Consider the following 23,894-nt stretch of genomic DNA (forward strand, 5'->3'; position numbering starts at 1 on the left):
AGGCAGGCAGAGAGAGAGAGGGAAGCAGGCTCCCTGCTGAGCAGAGAGCCCGATGCAGGGCTCGATCCCAAGACCCTGGGACAATGATCTGAGCTGAAGGCAGAGGCTTCAACACACTGAGCCACCCAGGAGTCCCTGAAATTGAAAGACTACGTATATTTGATTTTTGTATTCTTCCCGAGCCTGGCAGAAACATTCCTGTGGGTTCAGAAGTTATATGCTAGTTTGGTGTTTTCGAATTGGATTGTAGATACTCCTAAGGAAACACAAGATATTCTAGGAGGTATTCTGGACCAAAGGACAAACATTGATATAGCAAACACAGTGACGTACTTTTTATTGAAATTGATCTGCCTGTATACTACTATTTCTTCTCCATCTCCCTTATTTCAATTGCCCTTCTTTTTTTTTTTTTTTTCCTTCTTAAAGATTTTATTTATTTATTTGACAGGCAGAGATCACAAGTAGGTGGAGAAGCAGGCAGAAAGAGAAAAGAGGAAGCAGGCCCCCCGCTGAGCAGAGAGCCCGATTTGGGGCTTGATCCCAGGACTCTGGGATCATGACCTAGCCAAAGGCAGAGGCTTTAACCTACTGAGCCACCCAGGGGCCCCCTCAATTGCCCTTCTATAAAAAATAGGTATATATCTCACCCATCCTTAGCCTTACTCTGGTGCTTTGTCCATGGTGTAAAAAACTTGGCTTGAGACATAGAACTTCTACATTTTGGTACTAGGACCCAAAGTATGGCTTCTGCCTTTTCTCGGCTTACAAATACATCTGGTAAAGGTGAACTGTGGCATGATAAATGAAGTATTTTTGCCCATGGTGGAATGTTCTGAATTCAGATACAGCAGAACTATCCAGTTATGGGGAATTATAATTTTCCTTGAATGTTCTCACCTCTTCCATTCTTCTACGATGGTCAAAGAATGCACTATCCCTGAAGAAGAGTTCAAGGGTTTTGCTCTGACAGAAATCAAGAAAGTTCACCTACTGGAGAACTTCCTCATAGAAGTTTGGGCAAAAGGACAAAGATCCTAGGTGGAGATCTGGGATACTGAAAGAAAAGCAAAGAAAGTGATGTTAAAGCATTTTCAGGATAAAAATTTTGTTTTAGACTTTAGACACTGATGAATTAAGCACACATGTTTTATCTAAAACACATAGTATCAGAGAACAAAATACCTAATTAGAAAAGAGAAACATGAAATAGTAAAACATTTAAATTAATTAAAGTAATTAATAATAATAAAATTTGAAAGGATAAAAAGAAACAGAACATCTGAAAAGAACCCAAATTAAGATAGATCGAAGGGATGCATGGGTGGCTCAGTTGGTCAAGCGGCTGCCTATGGTTCAGATCATGATCCCAGCGTCCTGGGACCCAGTCCCACGTCAGTCTCCTTGCCCGGCAGGGAGCCTGCTTCTCCCTCTGCCTCTGCTGCCACTCTGCCTGCCTGTGTTCTCTCTCTCTCTAACAAATGAATAAAATCAAAAAAAAAAAAAAAAAAAAAAAAAAAAAAACAGATTCAGGTCCACCATGGAGCTTACATGCTAGAGGAGAAAACATACAACTGACGAGTGAAATGAATAAATAGGTAACAGCACGTAACACTACAGGCTGTGAAGAAAAACCAAACAGGGCAAAGCAGCACGTGGTACCTATGAAGAAACTATTTTTAGATAAGGGAAAGTCTGACAGAGAAAGAGGAAGCAAGAGTAAAGATTTGAGAAAGAGAGAAAGTAGCGGAGAGCACGAGCAGGGGGAGGGGTAGAGGGCGGGGCAAAGGAGGGGGAGCTGCAGAGGGAAGCAGACTCCTTGCTGAGCTGGGAGCCCCCGGTACCAGGTTGGGTCTCGGGACTCTATGTTCATGACCGGAGTCCAAGGCAGATGTTTAACTGGTGCCCCTCCTCGGGTTATTATCTTGGGGAAGAAGAGCGGTTGAGAAGAGGCGAGGCAGCCAGTGAGGTAAGAGGAAAACCAGAATATGGCCTGGTGAGGAAGTGTCTCAACAAGGAGGGCGTGATCGACTGTGAAGCTAGGAGTGCCTGGTTAATTTCCTACCCACATCTAACCGCCAGAACTGGCCCACACAGCACGTAGCAGGCTCCGCGTCGAGAAGAGTTAATCACAGACTGGGTAGGCACAGTTCAACCTACAGAGCACAGTGGCTAAGTGTAGGGACTCTGAAGCCGGACAACCTGAAGTTGAATCTTGGCTTCATCTCTTTCTAGTTGTCAGCTGTATGATCGTGGGCAAATAATTTAACCCGTGATTTGGTTTCCCCACGTGTAATATGGGGATAATAGCACTTGCTTCTTCTGGTTGTCATGATTAATATTAATATTAATGAGTAAATATTCATAAAGCACTTAAAATATACTTTACATAAAGTAACCATCATATTAAGTCTTTGTTAAAAAAAAAAAGAATTCTCCCTATAATGGTACAGATAGGAAGGACAGCTTGGCTTGTAAAGTACTGACTTGCATTCTCAACAGGTTCAAGTTGGCCCTAGACTTATGTAATTGAATTAATCAGCATGACTGATTGGATAATTATATTCTGATTAAAAAAACAGCAGGAAATAAGCTATGTCTAGTTCTTTGCTGTAGAGTACTGAATTTAGGATGTGTTTTCATATCAATTTATATTTCAGTGGTCATAAGTGTTGGGGTTAATGTAGAGCGTGAAATCAGCCATAATACCTGGCTTGCTAGAATGTAACACAGAGGCCACTGGGGGTGAAGGAAGGTTTGGGAGAAGGGCGTAGGCCTTTGGAATGCCAGAGCCTGTGTGAGCACGCTGTCCTTGGAGTGCCTCTGGGAGTTAACCTTCTGGGAAGCTTTCTTAGCCCAAACAGCCTACGCCTGATCTAAAAGAGATGTATGCATTGTCCCTTAGGCTATGTTTAGTGGAACTCCTAGAACTTGGAGATTAGCATATCGGTTATCTTTCCCATAAACATCCTTCTAGCTTCTGCAAGACCCCTTGTCACACCTCACGTGCTTGAGAAATAGTGATAAGGATTTGTGATTATCCTGAAGGACCAAAGTGGGAGGAAAGAAGAGCAAAGAGTCTTCATCCCCGAGTGGTTGCCCTGCTTGTCTTCTCTCTTTCACAGCAAAGTTTGCATAATCTTCCATCCGTCAGTACAGGGATCACTGGGCATTCCCGGCACACAAGGAATGTCCAGTGCTTTCTGGTTCAGAGCACTAACCTATTACTCTTTTGCAGTTGGCTTATATGCTTTTCTCCTTCCAATCTAAAATAAACTCAGATGAAAAGTGACAATAATACACACTTTATCCACATTAGGAAATAGAATCCTTTTTTGGTCCTATGTATTAAAAAGTGTCAAATAACTTTTTTTTTTAAAAGATTTTATTTATTTATTTGACAGAAAGAAATTACAAGTACACTGAGAGGCAGGCAGAGAGAGAGAAGGAAGCAGGCTCCCTGCTGAGCAGAGATCCCGAAGCGGGGCTCGATCCCAGGACCCTGAGATCATGACCTGAGTGGAAGGCAGAGGCTTTAACCCACTGAGCCACCCAGGCGCCCCTAAAAAGTGTCAAATAACTTTTGTATGAAACACTGAAGTAGGTGCTTTGAAGGATTCATACAAGTTTCTGGCTCTGATGTGAAAGTTAAAATGCATAAAAGGAGGCAGTTACACAGCGGGAGTACATGGCTAATGAATGATACAATAAGGATTGTTACAAGATAGGACAAGGCAGAGCTCACTACTGGTTGTAAAAAAGTTTCATGAATGAGGTGAGATTTTTATTTGGGTTTGGGTAAAGGGAGTCATTACAATTATTATATTTTAGGACTCAATTTATCTCTAATGTGAACTTCCTTAGGTAATTACTAGAGAAAGTGCTCCAGCAAAATGAAGGAATAAACTAGAAGATACTAGATCCATAAAACCAAGGCTCCACTGTAAGAGAAGGGCAAAGGGAAGTGCCAGGATGATAGCTGTTCAGCAGGACCAGAGGGTCACGTGCAGAGACTGGAGCAAGAAAACAGGAGTGAGGGAGAGAGTAAATGGAACTGATAAGGGATTTGATGTGTTTCAGGGTTTCATTTGATGTGACAGATGTGAGGTACTGGATTCTCTGGAGCACTTGGGGGGAAAAAAACCCAACAACAAGCAATAGTTGAATCAAAAACACCACTACCAACAAAGACAAATGGAAGAACAACATCCTTTATTAAAATTGAGGAGGACAGGTGTTAAAAAATAGTATCACGTTACTCAACAGTGAATAATATTTACAGTCATGATTTAAGTACTGCTCACTTAACCAAAAATTATTACAAAACTCTTTGCAGAATGGGGTGGAAAGAGCAGTAAGAGACTTATTCCTCAACTACCCTAATTCTGAAGATAATTTCTATGCCATTAAAAAAAAAAAAAAACCCAGCAGGGGCGCCTGGGTGGCTCAGAGGGTTGAGCCTCTGCCTTCAGCTCAGGTCAAGTTCTCAGGGTCCTTAGATCAAGCCTCACATGGGGCTCTCTGCTTGGTGGGGAGCCTGCTTCCCCCTCCCTCTGCCTGCCTCTCTGCCAACTTGTGATCTCTCTGTCAAATAAATAAATAAATATCTTTAAAAAAAAAAAAAGGCAACATGTAATTTAAGAAATGGGGAGGTACACTCCAGTAGAAAGAGCCAGAAAAAGTTGGAAGCATTTTCCCCTGAGGAGTGAAATGTGGGGGAGGGGTAGACCAGTTTTTCATTGCAGGCCTTGGAAAGGCATATATAGAGTAACAAAATGCATTGATTAAAAATAAAGGGGTGGACATAGGACACCTGGGTGGTTCAGGTGATTAAGCAACGGACCTTTGACGTTGGCTCAGGTCATGATCTCAGGGTTGCCAGATCTGATCCCTGTGTTGGGCTCCAAGCTGGCTGTGCAGCCTGCTTAAGATTCTCTCTCTTCCTCTGTCCCTTCTCCAACTCTCTATTTTAAAAAAAGGAAAAGAAAAAAAAATTAAGGAGTGGACAGGAAAATCAAGACTTTGAGAAGGGGTCCTATACAGGGGCGTGATGAATCTCATTCATAGGGCATACATATATCAAGTAGTCTTCTGAGCCAGGCAGTAAGCTAGGCCCCAGGAATATAGTAGTGAGTGAAGACATACATGGTCCCTGCCCCCTGGAACTTTCCTAGAGCAAATAGACAATGAGAAAAATAAATAATGAAAGAAGTACAGATTGTAGTAATACATGGTGTGATTAGAAAAGATTGTTGTGATGGAACACAGTGGTGAGGCCCTTCCCTGACAAAATGAACTGCATTAGTCTTTCTGAGATGAGCTAAAACACAAGCGCAAACCAAGGAAGGATGTGTGTAGACTCCCAGGTGGGGAATTCCGTCCGGTGCGTCCATAAACTTGTTAGAGAGCCGCTGTAGACAGAAGTGCCAGAGGTGAGCAGGATGATGGCTCTGATGAGTTTGGAGAACTAGCAGGGCCCAGATTATGTTGCTATAGGCGAGCAAGCGGAGTGCTCAGGTGGTAGTTATTTTTTGTTCGTTTTGTTTTAGTAAGGCAGGGCGGAACTGAAGACCCTGAGATCAAGGCACCAGCAGAAATCAAGTCAGATGCTTAACCACAGGAGTAGTCACCCATGTAAAGTTTTTCTGACGAGATAAACACAACACCAGGCGAAGTGGGTGCAAGGCAAGATTTATTAAAAACACTCTCCAGGGCGAAGTTTCAGGCCTCAAGAGAAGGGGAGCCAGGAAAGTCGTGCCAGGAGGAGGTGGGCACCCTCCGTGGAGGTTCCCGGACTCTGGAAAGCAGAGTGGCAGAAGTCGCGCCCAAGACAGGGAGAAGGGGGCTTTTAAGGGCCTCAAGGGGAGTTTCAGGGGTCTTTTGGCAAGTTTCCCTTATTTGGGTATTTCGCCTGCTCGTCAGGGTCCCATTGGTCCACTGGAGCCCAGGGCAGGGGTCTCAGATTCCTGCTTGTCAGGGTCCCATTGGTCCACGGGAGCCCGGGGCGGGAGGGTTTTCAGATTCCTGCTTGGGTCCTTGTTCTCCTGTCCGAGCTCAGGTTTTGTGGCGGGGACTTTCGCCATCTTAAGCAACCCTTTCTTTCTGCCAGCGCAACAACCCAGGCGCCCCATCAGGTGGCAGATATTTAAAGGCATGGGAGAATAGTATAAATAGAGTATAATCCATAACTTCATCCACAGGAATCCCAACATTTTAAAAGGAGCCAATAGGAACCTACAGAGGTGGGGCGCATAAGGCACAGCAGGAAAGGCTAGAAGATTCCTCAACAATGCCCTAATGTTGCCATTTTTCTAAAACTGTCCTATAGTTCCCCTGTATTATATTTTGGTTTTCAGCTTTTTTGCCTCGGTTCTGGAAATAACTGGACATATTTATATCCTAGAAAACCCAGTTTACCATTACCTATGCAGTTATTTTCTCATCCCTGCTCAGGATCTCGCTCGAATCCTAGCCGCTGCCCCCCTACACGAGACCTCCCCAGCCCGCCCCACCCCACCCCTTCCGTGCTTCTGTGAGTCGCAGGAAACAGCGCTAGCAACTTCAGTTGTCGCTGGGATCATCCCCAGACCATGCCCTCGCCTTCTTTTAAGGGTAAACGACACGCCGTGCACTGCGGGTGCTGTTCGGAAAGGGACTCGCTGCCTTGCTCGCAGCCTAGGACGTATCACTGAACGCAGCGACTGTCACGGGCATCGTGATGCGGTTCCGTTGCTTTGCGGCTCCCCGAGATTAGAACGGGCGGAGCCATGGCCGCGACTGGGGCGGCCCCAGGTAACTCAGCAGTGCGCAGAGGCCAGGCTCTGGGCCTCGAGGAAGTTCTTGCAAAACGGGCCACAAAAAAGATGCGGTCGAAGGAGGGAGGCAGAGACGCCGTGCCTGGGGGCCCAGGGCCTGCGCCGGCCGGAGGGAGACGGATGTGCCGCCTCCGTGCGCTCCTCGTCAGCCGGCGGCGGTTACTGCTTCCGAGGTCAAACGAACCCGGACGCGTCTATAGGGTGCAGACCCGGCGCGCGCCTGAGGGAGCGGAAGACCAACCAGCGCCCCAGCCTGGGGGGGAATGACTCTCCTCGGCCCTCACCCCGCGCTCCGCCAGCATTTCTTTACGTCCGTGCTCCGCTGGCGCGCCGGGCCGAGAGCCGAAGCCGCGGGGCCTCCCTTCCGGCCGCTGTCCAGCACTCGCAGCCGGAGCCGGGGCTGCCGCGGCGCCAGTAATGTCGGGGCGGGCTGCCAGGACGCGCCTCGTCGCGCGCGTGGGGAGGCTCAGCGCCCGGCCGGCCCTCCCCGCGGTCTCCGGGAGAGGAGGGGGAGGAGGGGGAGGAGGCGGCGGGACGCCGGGACCCGGAAGCCCACCGGGTTGGGCCCGGGAAGGAGGAGCAGCCCCTCTTCGCGCGCGCGCGCGAGTCCATTAGGCCCTCCTGATGGGGGAAGTGGTTGCTTTCTGTGGTGTGAGCGGGAGGCCTCCGTAGCTCTTCAAGCACGGGTTGGCTCTGTACCCTGAGCTGGAAAAGCGTGAGAAGGCGCAGGAGTTTCCTATCCCAAATCCGCTTTCCCAGAGGCCTTTGCAACCCCAAGTTGAATCAGGCGTCCCCTCTCAGCCAGGATTGTGGGCTCGTCCAGGGGTGGGCCGGCGGGAGATTTAAGTTCTGGCAGGCGAGCTAATTCTGTATCCCTCTGTCTCCTCTGCTGCTGTCCTTTCTTGCGTTCTGTCCTGCCATGCCCTGCTCTGAAGCGACACCCGCCACCTCCCCCAGCAAGCGGCCCCGGCCTGCGGAGGACAGCATGCGGCTTCGCTTCGTCCGGCTCTCCGAGCACGCCACCGCCCCGACCAAGGGGTCCGCGCGGGCTGCGGGCTACGACTTGTACAGGTGAGTGGGGACTCCCGGCCGCCTTCTGCCCGCGCCGTCGCTGCCCCACGTGGAGAAGGCCCAGTTCTGGAGTTCTAGGGCTCTCAGTCATGTTCGTTTATAATCTTGCCATCTGTTGCCACAGCTTCCAACTTTGCCTGAAAGATTACAGAAACAAACCCTTTTTGCTTATATGTAGGCTTTCCGTCCTTTTCTAGTGTTGAAAAATTTTAGTTTTCCTCTTGAGCATAAATTCAGTAAGAATTTGACAGACGCGTGCAGAATGGTAACTACAGATAAATGTCCACCAAGGCATTATTTGTTTTGCAACATTTATTGTACCCTCTCCAAGTGGAAGGTAGAGGTGAATAAGGCCCGCCTTGGCTTCAAAGCGTGGCCTGCGGGTGATGCAGGGCACAATAGGAAGAAAAGGCACGGGGGACGTCTAGGTGCTGAGTGTGGAAATAACCCAGGGAGGATGAATGAAAGGTGCTTCTGCCTTAAAGGAATTGTGGAATTTCTCTGTATGTCCCTATTTAAGTTCACTCCAAGTACTGGGAATGTCAGAAAGAGTACGAATATGAATCGCGTTGGGAATGTCCCTAATGCTACCACCCTTCCATTGGTTCAGAACTTTCTATCTCTACTAAAAATTTTACGTGTGCAATTTTTTAAAAATCCTTGCAACAGTTCTGAAGTAGTTGTTACTAACCTTTTTACAGGTGAGGGTACTTGTAAAGAGCTGAATTGATTGCCCCAGGGTTGGAATGTAGTAAAATTTGTGACCCTTAGTTCATTGCTTCCCCCTACCCTTAACTACTGTGTTTGGTCACTGAAGCCATTAAGGTAAGTGAACAGGGGTACTGGGGGGAATGGGTGTTTACTACATGACTACATCCTTAGGATTTATTTTAAAGCATCCTAGGTAATTCTGGTGTGAGAACTACTGGTCTAAGTCATACAAGTATAGGAGAAGGGGAGAAAGGAGTGTGTGAGGCAAGTAATGAAGAAAGGAAAGAAAAGGAAAAGTGAGGTAATGGCCTGTTATAGCTGAAAGGGATGTATTCAGTCCCTTGGTTTTCATGGATGAAAGTGGAGTGATGGAGTACTATGTCTGGGCATTGTGAGTCATATGAGAGATTTAGATTTAAGATACTTAAAATATCTTAATGAACAAAGATGACTATATACAGAAATATACATGGAAATAACTTCTCTCTAATAAATTAGTCTAACTATTGAAAGAGAGGAAGTCCCAATGAAAGAAGTAAAAATGTAATAATGTGTTACTAGCTGCATTAAAGTCTCCTAAATAACTCATAGTTCTGCTCAATGTAAAATCTCACATTTCTATTGAAGGGAGCTACAGTCATAGCAACAGTAGCAGCATTTGCTGGGTGGATCTTAGAGAATCGGGTCCTTAGTAGTGCCCTTCTCCAGGGCCTCTTCTTAGTGATCAGCTCTGTCCCCCAGGCAGTGAGGTTCATGGTGTCGGCTTGGTAAGCTTGGTTAACTCCCGAGACCCACAGAACAGATAAAACAAAGCTCTACTTCCCCTTCCTCCATGTTGTCCACCCATTTTCTCCTTCCCTCTGCATGTCCTCCCTAATCATTAGAGGATTGTTGTGAGAATAAAATGAGTTATATACAGCATTTAGGACTGTACCTGGCACAGAGTAAGGGCTTAGTAAATGTTAGCTGTTATTAGTGAGTATTTGCCCTTCTTTCTTGGCTCTTTTTCAGAGGGAAATGATCCATACGTAGCTGTGGGTTTGGTGTGTCTGGGAGTGGGTGAGTTCAGGATCTTACCATGCCACCATATTTGCACATCCCTCCTTGGTTTTTTCTTTTTCTTCCTCTTTTTATATTGTGTTAGGGAAGCATGCATCTTTGAAAAGTCTGCCTTTCTGCCAGCCCCTGCTAATATGCACATCAATTTCCCAACAGATTTTGTCTGGGGAGAACAAGATTACATGTTGATAACCTCTTAAGCCAAAAAAATTCACCAGAATGACTATATCTAAAGGTAGCACCATTTTAAGAATCAACTAAAAGGAAATGTCTGCCACTACCTTCTTCATAAATTTTTATTTTTAAATGATCTCTACACCGAATGTGGGGCTCCAGCTCACGACCACGAGATCCAGAGTCACATACTTGGAGCGTTTGGGTGGCTCAGTCGGTTAAGCATCTGACTCTTGGTTTCAGCTCAGCTCATGATCTCAGGGTTGTGAGATTGAGCCCTGTGTTGATTCTCTCCCTTTCCGCCCTCGATTCTCTCTCTCTTTCTCTCTCCCCATCTCTTTAAAAAAAAAAAAAAAGGAAAGGAAGGAGGAAGAGTTACACACTCCACCGACTTAGCCAGCCAGGCACCCCTAAACTTTTTTTTAAATCTGAATTGGAAATTTAGAGTACTCAACTCTTAGATGGGTTATTGAAATTTAAGATTGCATGAATTATTTTGTGATTATTTTATGCGATGTATTTAAAGCAATTCTATATATTTAGTCATAAGGGAAAAAAAAGAAATACAATTTTATGAATAAATACTGGTAATTTCCTTTCATTTTCCTAGTGCCTATGATTATACGCTGCCACCTATGGAGAAGGCCCTTGTGAAAACGGACATTCAGGTAGCTCTTCCTTCTGGGTGCTATGGAAGAGTAGGTAAGTGATTTAAGACATGGTAACTATTTGTCAAGCTCTTCCTTTGTGATCTCTTCCTTCATCTCAGTTTCATTCAGGGTATAAGTGAGGGAAGGGATATTGTTTGGCATGGGTCCTAAAATAAAGAAGTGCCAGCTGTGATGGCAGATACAGCTGCTTGAAAACTACATTTCAGTTACATATCTCTTTTTTGCACACGCATATACGCCTACCACCCCCCCCCCCCAATCCTCCCCCTCTCTCTTTTCTGATTCCTTGAGCTCTTAGGAGGCTCACGTTGGCCCTGGAGTTTTTCTCTCAACTCCTCACTGAGACACTGAAAACACAGGTGGTTTTTAACTGAACTCCCCCTCCAAGGATCAGACTGGTTAGATGTCTTCGTGAAGATGATGAAGAGAATGGCTAATGTTTGTAATAGAAGAAAATAGAGGCACGGTTGGACTAATGGCACACAGCATCTTTTATCCTGAGAGTAAAACTTTTGCTTCTCTTCGCTCAGAGTCCATCAGACCATTTAGCCTTTCCCCCTTTGGGTGTTCTCCCAAGGGGTATGTTGGGGTCACGGGTACCCTTCAGGTACCATCAAAGTGGGAAGAGCTATGACAACGAGGAGCCGGTCGCTGTCACTGGAGAGAGCGTTCAGAATGTTCTTAAATTGCATAATCACTTTCTAGCTTCAGAGTAAACATGAAGGAGCAAATGGAACTGTGGGTGGGAAGGGGCTAGACACCATCTTGTGACCATGAGTGTGAGAACTGCTCATACTTCTGCCTTTCAAAGAAAAACGAGATGGGCTCTTTCTTTATCTCCTTTTGGTAGCATTTGGCTGAGAGTATTTTGGGGGGTAGAGATGAGGAGATGGAATTGAAATAAAAGGAAAAGCAGGAAGCAGCAGCATTTAATGACTAGTGCCTGATTTAAGTTATTCTGGAATAGAAAACTAGAAGCTGGAATAATTAATGAGAGGTCTGATGCTCAAGTCAACAAATGTAAGGTACAAAGTTCGCTTGTTTATGCTTTCATTTTAAGAATAAAAAAACCTGAGAATTGAATTTTTAAGGATTAGTTTTTGACCATGTGCCTGACTGATACCAGGCCTTTTATCTTACTCTGGTTTGTTTGTTTATACAGACACATCATTTGGCATTTGAATTAAGAGTAAGATTCCCAGTTTCTAGGCTAAGCTCTGGTACTCATTGGTTAAGTTTATATCTGTGTCTCTCCACCCTCCTCCTCTGCCCTCCTCCCATCTAGACTGCATCACGTTCAGATCTCCCATCTTAAAACAAAAGTCTTCTTCCTCAGCCCTGTTCACTGCCAGCTGCAGTCCGCCCTTTGTGGCAGACTGCTTGAAAGCGTTAGCCGAGGTTATCCCCAGTTGTTCACCTCTCAGTCTACCCCAGTGGTCCACTGCCAGGCCACTGCGAATCCTCAATGGACTGAAGTCGTGTGGGAGTGATTTAAGCTGCCTTTGAATTAAACTTTGTCCAGTTTTTCTACACTGTTCTTTCCTATTTTAAAAAACAGTATAATAAATAGATTCTTGGATCCAGAACCATCTGCTAAAGTTAAGACGAAGAGGTAGATGTCTTCGGAGATGAGAGTGGCATGCTGAAATTGTGTAAATTACATCCAGTATTGCATCTCCCCCTGCAAAGGGGCCCACTTGCTTTTTGTTTTTGTTTTTTGTTTTTTGTTTTTTAGCTCCCCGTTCTGGCTTGGCTGCAAAACACTTCATCGATGTAGGAGGTAATATGTTTACAATTTCATTCTGTAAATATGTGCTTGTGTTTACTTTGCCTTTGCTTAACAGGTAGTAATCAGATGACAGATTCAAGACCAGAAAATGATTTTTGTTCTTTTACCTCTTTAGAAAGTTCCACTTCTGAAATAATAAACAATCGTGATGCAGTTTCAGATATTATTTGGTTATGTCTAATTTTAAAGTGACCATGATGAAATGCATGTTGTTTTAATAATAGGCTAACTAGACATTATCCTATGGATAGGATTTTTGCCCTGGCTTAGTGATAATCTGCATTTAGTTCAAAAATAACTCTATTCTTAAAAGAAAGTTAGTTTTATAAGAGTAGGGAAAGCTTTCATGTCTTTTTTTTTAAGCAAGTATGTTTTGCTTAAGTATTAAATTATTTAAGCATAGCTGTTAAATTATTTAAGCAGAAGTTTACAGAAAATGCAGGTCAGTCTTGTAAGAATTTTCATACCTGTATAGGAGAGCTATCCACATTTGGCAAAATATAAAAAGTGACTCCCTAGGTTAGAAGAGAAAACACTATGCTTCCCTATCTACATTTTTTGTCAAGCAAGTACTTAGGGACTCCTGTTTCCCTTATGATAAAGCCTTACATCTCCCAAAGTCAACAACTTCATTGTAGAGCCCCATCCCTGCTTGGCCCTCGTGCTATCCGCTGCCTAACTACCCTCACCATCAGGAAATTCTCACCTTTCTGGAGTACTGACCTTTGTCCCGACTTGTATTCCCATCGTAGTGAGCAGAGTGCCTCACCCAATTAGGTATTCTGGCCCTCCAGTTCGTGGGTATGCTAGATTTTCCAAATCCCTCCATACTTATAAAGCTACTTTTTATTTTATTTTATTTTATTTATTTATTTGACAGACAGAAATCACAAGTAGGCAGAGAGGCAGGCAGAGAGAGGAGGAAGCAGGCTCCCTGCTGAGCAGAGAGCCTGATGCGGGGCTCGATCCCAGGACCTTGGGATCATGACCTGAGTCTGAGCCGAAGGCAGAGGCTTTAACCCACTGAGCCACCCAGGTGCCCCACAAAGCTACTTTTTAGCAGATAGAGAACTGACTTAGAGATCATCCCAAGCAGACATATAAACCCTGGAATCTGCACCCGTGATTCTAGTCCCTCTGTTCTTTACGCTGCAGTTAAATGCTGGGTGTCCCCTCACTCCATCTCTCACCAACCAGGTGCTGCCCTAAAGTAGCTTGCCGTTAACTGGTGCTGCAGGCATTAAGTAAGGAATGAGGCATGTCCTGGGCCTCCCCTTAGTGTCACTAGGTGGTGCTGTGGGGCAAGACAGGATTCCCAAGGCGGCCCTTTCTTGGGGACTGAAGAGGAGCCAGGTTTGACACAGCAGGGATGAACAGCCCCTTTGGCTTGAGAATTGACTGGGCTCAGTTATGCTTGCTTTTCAAAAATACTTTTATAACATCAAGTATGGTAATTTAGGACTGTAATTTCAGAATATAAGAGATTACATGTATTTTTAAGGAAATTTCAAAGGGTTGTGAAAGGAATATGGGCTTTGGAGTAGCAACTAGACTTAGGTCCCAGCTTTGTCATTCATAGGCTAGTCAGTACTTTCTGAGCCTCAGTTTGCTCTTCCATGAAATGAAAATTAGTGTGCCTGCCTCACAAGGATAGGAGGATTGAGTGATAATATATGCAACACATCTCTTGGCACTTATTAGACCTTGTAAGTTATGGTTCTTTTTTTTTTTTTTTTAAATTTATTTATTTGACAGATAGATCACATGTAGGCAGAGAGGCAGGCAGAGAGAGGGAGGAGGAAGTAGGCTCTCCGTGGAGCAGAGAGCCCAATGCGGGGCTTGATCCCAGGCCCCTGGGATCACAACCCGAGCCGAAGGCAGAGACCTTAACCCACTGGGCCACCCAGTTGCCCCTATAAGTTATATTTCTTATAGAGAATTCATAGACTTTTTTTTAATGTAGCAACGTTTTTGTGTTGTTTTTTTTCTGACTTTGTAACTAATTTTTGTTCTGTTTAAAACAACCTTCTGAAGGATTCATGTAAACGAAACGGAAAGTTAGTTTGCCTGGTGGTTGGTGTGGTATTATTCATAAAATCACATTGTGGTGTGTTCTTGGACGCAGAGTCTCTTAAAAATGTCTCTTAGGCACACGTTTATCATAGTTGGCCACAGTTTTTACTTCAGAAGAGAGATGTTGTTAGAAATCCCAGGCTGTAAATAAAGGTCAAAGGGAAAAGTTGAGTATGCAGGATTCTGTTCAGAATTCCCATCTGGTAGGTGTGGATAGTTTTCACTAAGGAAGGTTTCCAACAAATGACATGCCAAAGTCTTGACATAGTAAAACTTTTGCCTGAAGTCAGTTAATTACTCTGCCAGTTCCAGTGTATGATTTTTCCAGTGATAACTTCAAAATACTTTCTGCTTTCTCATGAAGAGAAATATCCCTGATGCTTATGTTCCTTATGTAGAAAAAGAATGTCTTGGGCTTTTCTTGAAGGAAAGATTGCCTCTAAGTAATGAATAAACTTGGAACAATTGGATTTTTCATATGGTTGGCATTCATGCTAAAAAAAAGTATTATTGAGGATGCATTTTTTTTTCTGCCATACATTTTAATTGACTTTGAACAGCTTCATTTCTTTTAGTTAGTTAGTTAAAAGGGTTTTCACATCTCTATGTGCGAAGCAGAAAATCTTGGTGGATATCTGGCTTTACAGAATTCAAGACACCCGATTCGTGGATATGCTAGATTTGAGTTTGATGAGACTACCTGATAGCTACATAGCAAAGGTCTTTCCAAAAGGGATCATTTTTGTGTGGGAGAAGATGCCATATAGTAAAAACATAAATACTTACAGATCATAGGTAAAAGATTTAAATACCCAAACAAACTGATAAGGGAAATTGTGCAATGAGGGGAAAATATCATAAATAAAATATAGAATAGACATATAAATGTGCAACAAACCTACAGAGGAAAAACATTCTAACCTCATTAGTCATCAGGGAAATGCAAAGTAAAGCCATGAATACCATTTTTCACTCCTCACAGTGGCTAGAATTTTCTTTAGGATTTTTTTTTTTAAGATTTTATTGAATTTTTAAAAAGATTTTATTTATTTATTTGACAGAGAGAGATACGATGAGAGGGAACACAAGCAGGGGGTGTGGGAGAGCTAGAGAGAAGCAGGCTTCCCACTGAGCAGGGAGCCTGATATGGGGCTCAATCCCAGGACCCTGGGATCAAGACCTGAGCCGAAGGTAGACGCTTAACAACTGAGTCACCCAGGCGCCTCGAATTTTTTTTTTTCAATTGATATATTTTTTTAAGATTTTTATTTTATTTATTTATTTGACAGAGAGAGAGAAAGAGATCACAAGTAGGCAGAGAAGCAGGCAGAAGTAAGTTCCCTGCTGAGCAGAGCCCGATGTGCTCTATCCCAGGGACCTGGGTCGTGACCTGAGCTGAAGACAGAGGCTTAACCCACAAGCCACCCAGACACTCCTCGAATTTTTTTTAATTGGGGGTGTCTGGGTGCCTCAGTTGATTAAGCGTTAACTTTTGGTTTCAGCCCAGGTCGTGAGATCAGGCCCCATGTCAGGCTCCTGGCTCCATGTTCAGCAGAGTTTGCTTGAGAGTCTCTCTCCCTCTTCCTCTCCCCTTACCCCTCCCCCCACTCACATGCGTACTTTCAAATAAATAAGTCTTTAAAAAAAAAGATTGCTGTCATTTGGTACTGGTAAGGACTTTGGAATTGGGCATTCTTAAATTTCACTGATAGAAGTTTGAATTGCTATACCTTTTTTGCAAGGTAATCTAGAAGTATCCATTAAAATTTTAAATGTACACACCCTTTGATCAGGGAAGTGCCTTCTGGAAACTTTTTGATGAGACTGAAAATCGCTAAAATACAAGGACATCTGACACCTGACTAATATACAAGAAAGTAATACGTAAAATCTATTACTGTAACATTGGCTACCCAAGGGAAGGTAGGGGAACATTATTTTATTTTATATGTATGTGTAGTATTTGTGTAACCTGAGGTTTTTCTTACTAAGTAGAAACTAAGAGTTCAGAAGTCCGTCTGCATTGTCTTCATTGAGCCCCTTCCAGACAAATGAGTACTTGCCTGCACTTGAGATCTCCAGCTCAGAGATTCTATGGTCTTCTGGGGTCACACGTTCCAGCAGGGAATAGCGTGTTCTCCGCAGGGGTTTCTCCACTGAATCCCATCCAGGTTGTTGTACAGCCAGAACTTTCTGTGTGTAGATAATACAGAAAACAGCTGGTCCCATCGTCCTACCAGTTACACATTAAGGACTAATTTAATGGTCAAGTGGCAGTGGGGAAAGATGCCAGTTTTCAGGATTCTTTGAATTGGTCAAGGTTTTGTTTCTATGCAGCTAGAAAAGACTGTTTGCTTCAGTCTAGACATGATATGAACGAGCTCTGCTGCCTTTCTGCTACTTATCTACCCCTGCTTCTCACGGTTTAAAATTACTTATCTTTGGGACACCTGGGTGGCTGCCTTCACCTCAAGTCAAGATCCCAGGGGAATTGGTCCCAGATCAGGCTCCTTGCTCAGTGGGGAGCCTGCTTCTCCCTCTGCCTGCTGTTCCCCCTGCCTGTGCTCTCTCTTTGACAAATAAAATAAGCATTTTAAAAAATTAGTTATCTTTAATTCAAACTTAAAAATGTTGTGTCAGGAACCTTTAAGAAGGCTCAGTTTGATTTCATTTATCCCCAGTTAGTTATTCATAAAGCACAAGGATTCATTTAAACTTCTTCCATAATCCTCTGGAGAAATCTAAAAGGTTGGTTTTTCTGAGTACTTTACCCCGTGCTGGAGTTTTCCCTCCTACAAGAAAATTGAAAGGGAAGTCTTACTTTTGTTCTTTTAAAAAAAAAAAAAAAAATTTTTTTTTTTTTTTCAGTTGACCTTCAAATAATTATGAGTTTGGTCAGTCAGCATTGATACCCATTGAGGTACATTCCTGATTATTTTTCTTTTCTTTTCTTTTTCTTTAATAAGAGTTTTGTGTGTTTGGTTTTTAGGAGATGGGGTGTTATTAATACATAAGCTATAACATGGAGCTACATTTAATTGGGGTCCCATGAGTCCTAGCCACCATCTAACAAACTGGGAGGAAAGAATGAACATGTATAAAAGGAAATTGGCAGTGGGGAGGATGAGGAGGAAGAGAAGTGACTCCTAATAGGGGATTTTGTTTCAGGGTAATGAAAATGGTCCCCCAAACTGATTGTGGTGATGGTTGCACAGTTCCACAATTCTGAATATTCTAAGAACCGCTGAGTTGTGAATTATATCAGTATTGAAGGAGGAAACGGGAAGGCCTGCTACACCTGTGTTACCTGTGCTTATGTTTATGGAAACATTTTAAGTTCTTGGCTCAAACTTAAATGCCAACAAGCCTGGTAAATGGACCTCTCTGGGCCAAGGCAGGGCCCTGGCTCAAGTCTTCTCCTGCAAAGATTTGTTGTCCCTGTGTTTGTAATCTCAAACAGGTCCTGATTACACACGGTGTTACGGAAAAGTGTGCTCATTACTAGGCTGATGTGTAAATGTCTTCCGAGAGCTCACGCTCTAAGAAGGGCTGGTGGCTCACATTAAAAAGAGGTGGAATATGAATGGAAGGATTCACCTCCATTTTTGTTATAAAATGAGTGTTCTCATATTAGCCGGCCTGAGGCCCAACAGCGTCAGCATTGAGTAATTCCACTGCAGATCTTCAGGCTATTGGACATTTTTATTTATGACTCCATCATATTTCAGTCTTGATATTAGTGGGAAGCAGCTACCAGGAAAAGCCCTTAAAGCCCAAGTTGTACTTTACTTCTGGTCTTTTTAGCAGGTGTGCAGCAGATGCACAGGAGTTTGGGAGTGAGGATGACCCATCTGAGATCCTAAGTACCTACTCCCAGTTTAGAATAAGAAATGGCACCATCTGTTATGTTTATAAAAAAAAAAAAAAAGAAAAAAAAAGAAATGGCACCATCTGTAAGGGTGACAGGTGGGAAAATTAGGACCATTCTATGTATTTGCATTTTAGTAAGACTCATTTCTTAGTTTCCAGACTTTACCTAGTTCCAGAGCAAGATTCACTTACTTGTTTGTGAGGATTAAAATCTCGGAGCTACATAAGAATGGTTTTGAGGTAATTGTATACCCTCAGTGTTTTGGTAGCATAAACCGCGCTCATGTTACTCTTCTTTTCCTTAGCTGGCGTCATAGATGAAGATTATAGAGGAAATGTGGGTGTCGTGCTATTTAATTTTGGCAAAGAAAAGTTTGAAGGTATGTTAAATGCATTTAGTCACATAAATGCAGTGAGTTTTCTGAATCCTGAGTGTCTGGATAACACGTGCTCCCTCTAATTCTGACTGTACAGGCAAGATTAGAGAAAGCATTAATAAAATATCAGTAATAAACTCTTATTTCCTTTCAAGTCAAAAAGGGAGATCGGATCGCACAGCTCATTTGTGAACGGATTTTTTATCCAGAAATAGAGGAAGTTCAGGTAAGTATCATAAAAGCCAAGCAGGGAATAAATGATGTCACCTCTTTAGTGAAGGGAAAAATACAATTTCAAGGGTTTCCTATGCTATTTGTAACTAAATAATAGCACATATAATAGTCCTATTTAAAGCAAAATTAAAAACTTAGTTCTAGAATTTCATGAAAATTTTTTTTTAGCTATTATATGGCATTACTTTGGGTAATAAATCATTTAAGTATACCCTGAAATTCTTTTTCTCTTAGCTTTTTTGAAAATTTCCCAATATTTTATTTATGGAGCTTTAAAAAAAATTGATTTTCTTTTTGTAATCTCTTTGAAAGAATAAAAGTCTTATAGCAAGAATAAAAGTCTAACAGGTTAGGAGCTAGACAGAACTGGAGAGCTGAAATTAACTACCTGGCAACCACCTTTATGTCTTTTCAGGTTTTAGATGACACTGAAAGGGGTTCAGGAGGTTTTGGTTCCACTGGGAAGAATTAAGTTATGCCAAGAATAGAAAATGAGAAAACATACTTTTTCTTAAAAATAAAGAGTTTTTGCTTAAAGTGTTTTGGTGTTTTGCACATCTGTAAACGTAATAGCTTTAGTTTCTAAAACTGGTTCTCTTAGGAATTAGGAAAAGATGCCTCTGTTGGGGGGGGTCCCATAAAACCTGACATGCTGGAGGCGCCTGGGTGGCTCAGTGGGTTAAGCCGCTGGCATCGGCTCAGGTCATGATCTCAGGGTCCTGGGATCGAGCCCCGCATCGGGCTCTCTGATCAGCAGGGAGCCTGCTTCCTCCTCTCTCTCTGCCCGCCTCTCTGCCTGCTTGTCATCTTTCTCTGTCAAATAAATAAATAAAATCTTTAAAAAAAAAAAAAAAAAAACCTGACATGCTTATGTTTTTACACATCTGATTATTGTATAAATCTGTGTGGTGACCTAATACAAACTGTTTATTTTTTTAATTGGATGTATATCAATTACAGACTCAAAAAACCCTGTATTATTTAAATTCACTAAATGCTTTCTCTTCAACTTATTTAGTTGCTTTGTGAATCATAAGCAGTGCCTTTCATTCAACGAATTTGAATTCTTTCACAGATACAAATTATTGTATGAATTGAACTAAAAAGATAATAAAAAGAAGTTGAAGTTATTCCTTGTTCGTACCTTCTCTTCATTGCTCTCAAAAATGTTTTTGATCTCGGGGCTCCTGGGTGGCTCAGTCAGTTAAGCGTCTGCCTTTGGCTCAGGCCATGATCCCGAGGTTCTGAGATGGAGCCTCACGTAGGGCTCCTTGCTCAGTGGGAAGCCTGCTTCTCCCCTTCCTCTGCCTGCCACTTCTCTGCTTGTGCTCTCTGTCAAATAAATAAAATCTTAAAAAGAATGTTATTTATTAGTTTGACAGAGAGATCAGTAGGCAGAGAGAGGGGGGAAGCAGGCTCCCTGCTGAGCACAGAGCCTGATGCTGGGCTCCATCCCAGGACCCTGAGACTATGACCTGAGTAAAAGGCAGAGGCTTAACCCACTGAGCCCCCCAGGTGCCCCCCAAAAAGTTTTTGATCTTCAGGTTCTTAGTGACATTTGGGAAGAAGAGAATCCTTAGGTTATTTTTTTAAAATTACTATTATTTTGGGAGGGGTGGAGAGAGAGAGAGAGAATCTTAATCAGGCTCCATGCTCAGCACGGAGCCAACACCAGGCTTAATTTCATGACCCTGAGATCATGATCTGAGCCAAAATCAAGAGTTGGACTTTTAACCGACTGAGCCCCCCAGGCAGCCCTATTGTTATCTTTTATTCATCCTTTCAGTAGGCCCCATGTTGGCTGGGTAGAGCTGTGTTTGTGAAAGGAGTTGTAACCTGGGTATTTGCAGATGGTTGGTTCTTCTGATTTCATTGCATCGAATAAATTGTACAAGTTGTATGAGTTTCCCTCAAACGACAATAGCACACACAGCGATAATAGGCCATAGCCAATTTAATAGGGATCAAGTACATAATGATGTGTGTTGGGGCCACTGGGTTTGTTTATCCCAGGTATTTTGAGTTACTCTGTGTGAGCAGCGTGCCCTTGCAGGTGCGGGGGCTGAGTTTATGTATTAGCTTGATGGACCTTGTCTGCAGCTTTCCAGGCATGCTTTCCTGTGCTATATGCCCAGACCCCTTTGCACCAGGACTTTGGGTGTCACTAAGGCTTTGCTGGTCAGATGTCCTGGTGTCTGATTCACGGGACATTTTGCGAGTGTGGGCCATACAGATGGGGGTGCTTCTAGAGCTGGTGGCCCTCAGCTGCCCAATTCCTGGAAGCACAGGCTAGAGTTTGTTTCTTCTCTCCTCCCAGTGAATCTTTAGGACATGTTATAACCTGCAATATAGTATTTTCCAGCTGTGGGTCTCAATTCATTGGTGAGTCATGAAATCAACTCCTCGAGTGCATTTTTAAAAATTAAATAGAGAAACAGCTGAGGACAACCCACGTCAGATGGGTAAATATTGTGAACATTGTTTGAATTACATATTTGTGTGCTCGTTGTATACTGGGTCATGATATAAATTATTTCTGCAGTCAATAAAATTCAAATAAATCTCTTAGTGCTCAACTAGTGGATTCTATTCTCTGAACCCTGACCAGTACATAGTAACAGTTGAGTAAGAACAAATGGTATGATGTGACTGCCAAGAGATTTGGCTTAGCTCACACTGTTAATATTCGTTCCACTTACTGAAAGTCTGCTTTACTTCTACAAACTGCTTGTTTTTCTCAGAGCATACCTGTGGGAGAGTAGATAAAACACTCTTTATAGATGACAAAAGTGGGCACAGAAATGTTGAGTAACTTGCTTAGTATTTCATCTCGTGACCATGGTTAAAACTCAGGTCCTGTGGCTTCAAAGTCCATGTTCTTTGCAGTATCTTCAGCCTTCCGAGTGGTAGAGAGAATACAAAAGGGAAGAGATGGCTAATGACAGTCCTCTAATTTACTCGTACCTGGCGTCTGTTTCCGTCTGGGCACCGTACTCAAGGGAGGTTGTTCAGATCTGAAGCTGCTCTGAAAGAGACTTGGAACCATGCTCCTGAGGGAGAGATGGAAGATGGGGGTTGTTGTTTGGAGGAAAAGTGTGTTGGGTGTGGGAGACTGGAAGGGGGCTGGCTAGAGAAAGTCCCTGGAGTATGATCGGTCTTTGATTTTAAAGACTCAGAAAGGGAATTAGGTTTGTCATACGTGACCCGCAAGACTTGAAACTAAGATCAGCCTATTTACTCTATAGAAGATGGTGGCTATAAGAGAAAATACGTACTGGTCTCTGCCCCCAGTTGCTGGCACAGAGCTCATAAACCCTTGTCATTTCCTAAGTGAGAAGAGCACGAGGAGCACCTCTTGTTCTAATATTAGCCTTTGACCTCAGGTGCTGACACCGAACTCCCGAAACCCTTGTCACTTCCTGGATGAGGACTGTCTTGTCCAAATGAGGGCATTCTGGGTGGCTTCCTATGGCTCCTGGGTGAGGGCTGGTTCCCAGAAAGACCAAGCCATGTTTAGAAGCTTAGCATTTCCAGTCCACCCCACCGAGAGGAGAGAAGGGCTAAAACTGGAATTAATGGCTCATGCCCATGTGATGAAACTTCCACAAAATCCCCAAAATAAGAGGTTAGGAGAGCTTCCGGGTTGGCAATGATGTGAAGGTGCTGGGAGAATGGAGAGCCTGCAGTGGGCATGGAAGCTCCGTGACCCTTCCCATATACCTTGCCCTCCTTATCTTCCATCTGGATCTTTGATCATGTCATTTAATCAACTGGTGAACAACTGTGTTTTCCTGAATTCTGTGAGACACTTGCAAATTGAACTGAAGGAGAGGGTCACGGGACCCTCTGGTCTGTAGCCACTTAATCAGCACGGGTGACAGCCTGGGCTTATGACACATCTGAAGTGTGTGTGGGGTGGGGGGCAGTCTTGTGGGACTGAGCCCTTAAACTGTGGGGTCTGACGCTATCTCTGGGTAGATAGTGTCAGAACTGAGTTAAGTTATATGACCCCCTGCTGGTATTATGGAGAATTGTTTGGTGTGTGGAAAAGCCTCTGCACCATCAGTGACCAGAAGTGAGGTGGTTAAAGTGAGTAGTAAAGGACACAAACAGGGAAGAAAGACTTAGAAGGGCAGACCTGGGTTTTTCCCTACATAGGAAGGAAACAAGCTGAGTTTTTTCTTTATAGTGACATAAGGGCAGATTCCTGGAGCTTCCCTAAAATAGCATATTTAATGGAAAAAAAAAAAAAAGCAAAGACCATACCATATGCAAGAGGCCTATCTTACCGGTCAGTTGGGTTGGGTGCATTCAGACTAATTTTCTATGTTACATGTGTAAAGTTTGGATATTTTAGATCATTTTTACTTTGTTTTCTTGTGAAATACAACATTTGGAAAAGTATATAAAGCAAAAGTGTACAAGATTGAGAATTATAAAATAGAACACGTAAATAGTCGTCTGGACTGGTTTTCCAGGAGGTGGAAGCGCTGTGCTAATAAGGCTTGGTTCCTAAGCTCACATCAGTTTTGCTTGATTCCTACCAGGTGGATTAAGTTGGGAGGAAAAGGGCAACCATTTATAAGGGCAAGTTCTTCCTCCTTAGGAGAAAGGAAACCAAAGTTTTTTATCAATGGCCAAAGACAAATCTCATTTTACACGTAGGACTGCACCTTAGGATCTTCAGATGAACTACAAATTGAGCAATAACCACACTCTCAGTTCACTAACTTCCCAGGCAGAAGCTTCTTCCTTGACAATTCTGCCTCACTCACTGATGATGCCCGTTGTCCACCCCTGTCCTTGGTGCTGGACACCTCAGAGGAGAATATTCAGGGAGACACCTACAGGCATCCACTCCTCCAGTTATCTCAATGGGGCGGCTATCAGCCGAGGAAGTCGCGTACTGGTACTTAAACAATTGGCCTAGGTGTGTAGGGAGGCTGAGGCCCAAGATTGGGGTTTCAGAGCACCCTCCTTCCACGGTACCTCCCACAACAGGACCCTCCCCATCCCCCCTGACAGGACATACAGGGTAATTATTTCCTCC

General features: G+C 43.5%; 1 protein-coding gene across 10 annotated transcripts in view; it reads left to right on the forward strand.

The window, feature by feature from the left end:
* Positions 1–1,902: 1,902 nt before the first annotated feature.
* The window catches only part of DUT (deoxyuridine triphosphatase), a 44,300-nt gene continuing 22,308 nt past the window's right edge, over positions 1,903–23,894 (forward strand). For 2 of the 10 annotated variants that reach the window (XR_004285817.1, XR_004285816.1), the window contains exons 1-6: positions 6,836–7,229; positions 7,751–7,886; positions 10,441–10,532; positions 12,237–12,281; positions 18,539–18,613; positions 18,766–18,836. Coding sequence is in view for 5 of the 10 variants with exons in the window: in XM_032343643.1 (XP_032199534.1) it covers positions 7,079–7,229; positions 7,751–7,886; positions 10,441–10,532; positions 12,237–12,281; positions 18,539–18,613; positions 18,766–18,836; positions 19,260–19,316 (627 nt within the window). In the remaining 5 variants the exon portion in view is untranslated. Of the gene's footprint in view, positions 1,970–6,559; positions 6,793–6,835; positions 7,230–7,750; positions 7,887–10,440; positions 10,533–12,236; positions 12,282–18,538; positions 18,614–18,765; positions 18,837–19,259; positions 19,382–23,894 lie in introns of those variants that run through there. The other 8 variants (XM_032343641.1, XM_032343640.1, XM_032343644.1 and 5 more) reach the window with 7 other exon arrangements.

This window comes from Mustela erminea, chromosome 5, assembly GCF_009829155.1.
Source record: "Mustela erminea isolate mMusErm1 chromosome 5, mMusErm1.Pri, whole genome shotgun sequence".
In the NCBI taxonomy this organism is placed as follows: Eukaryota; Metazoa; Chordata; class Mammalia; order Carnivora; family Mustelidae; genus Mustela; species Mustela erminea.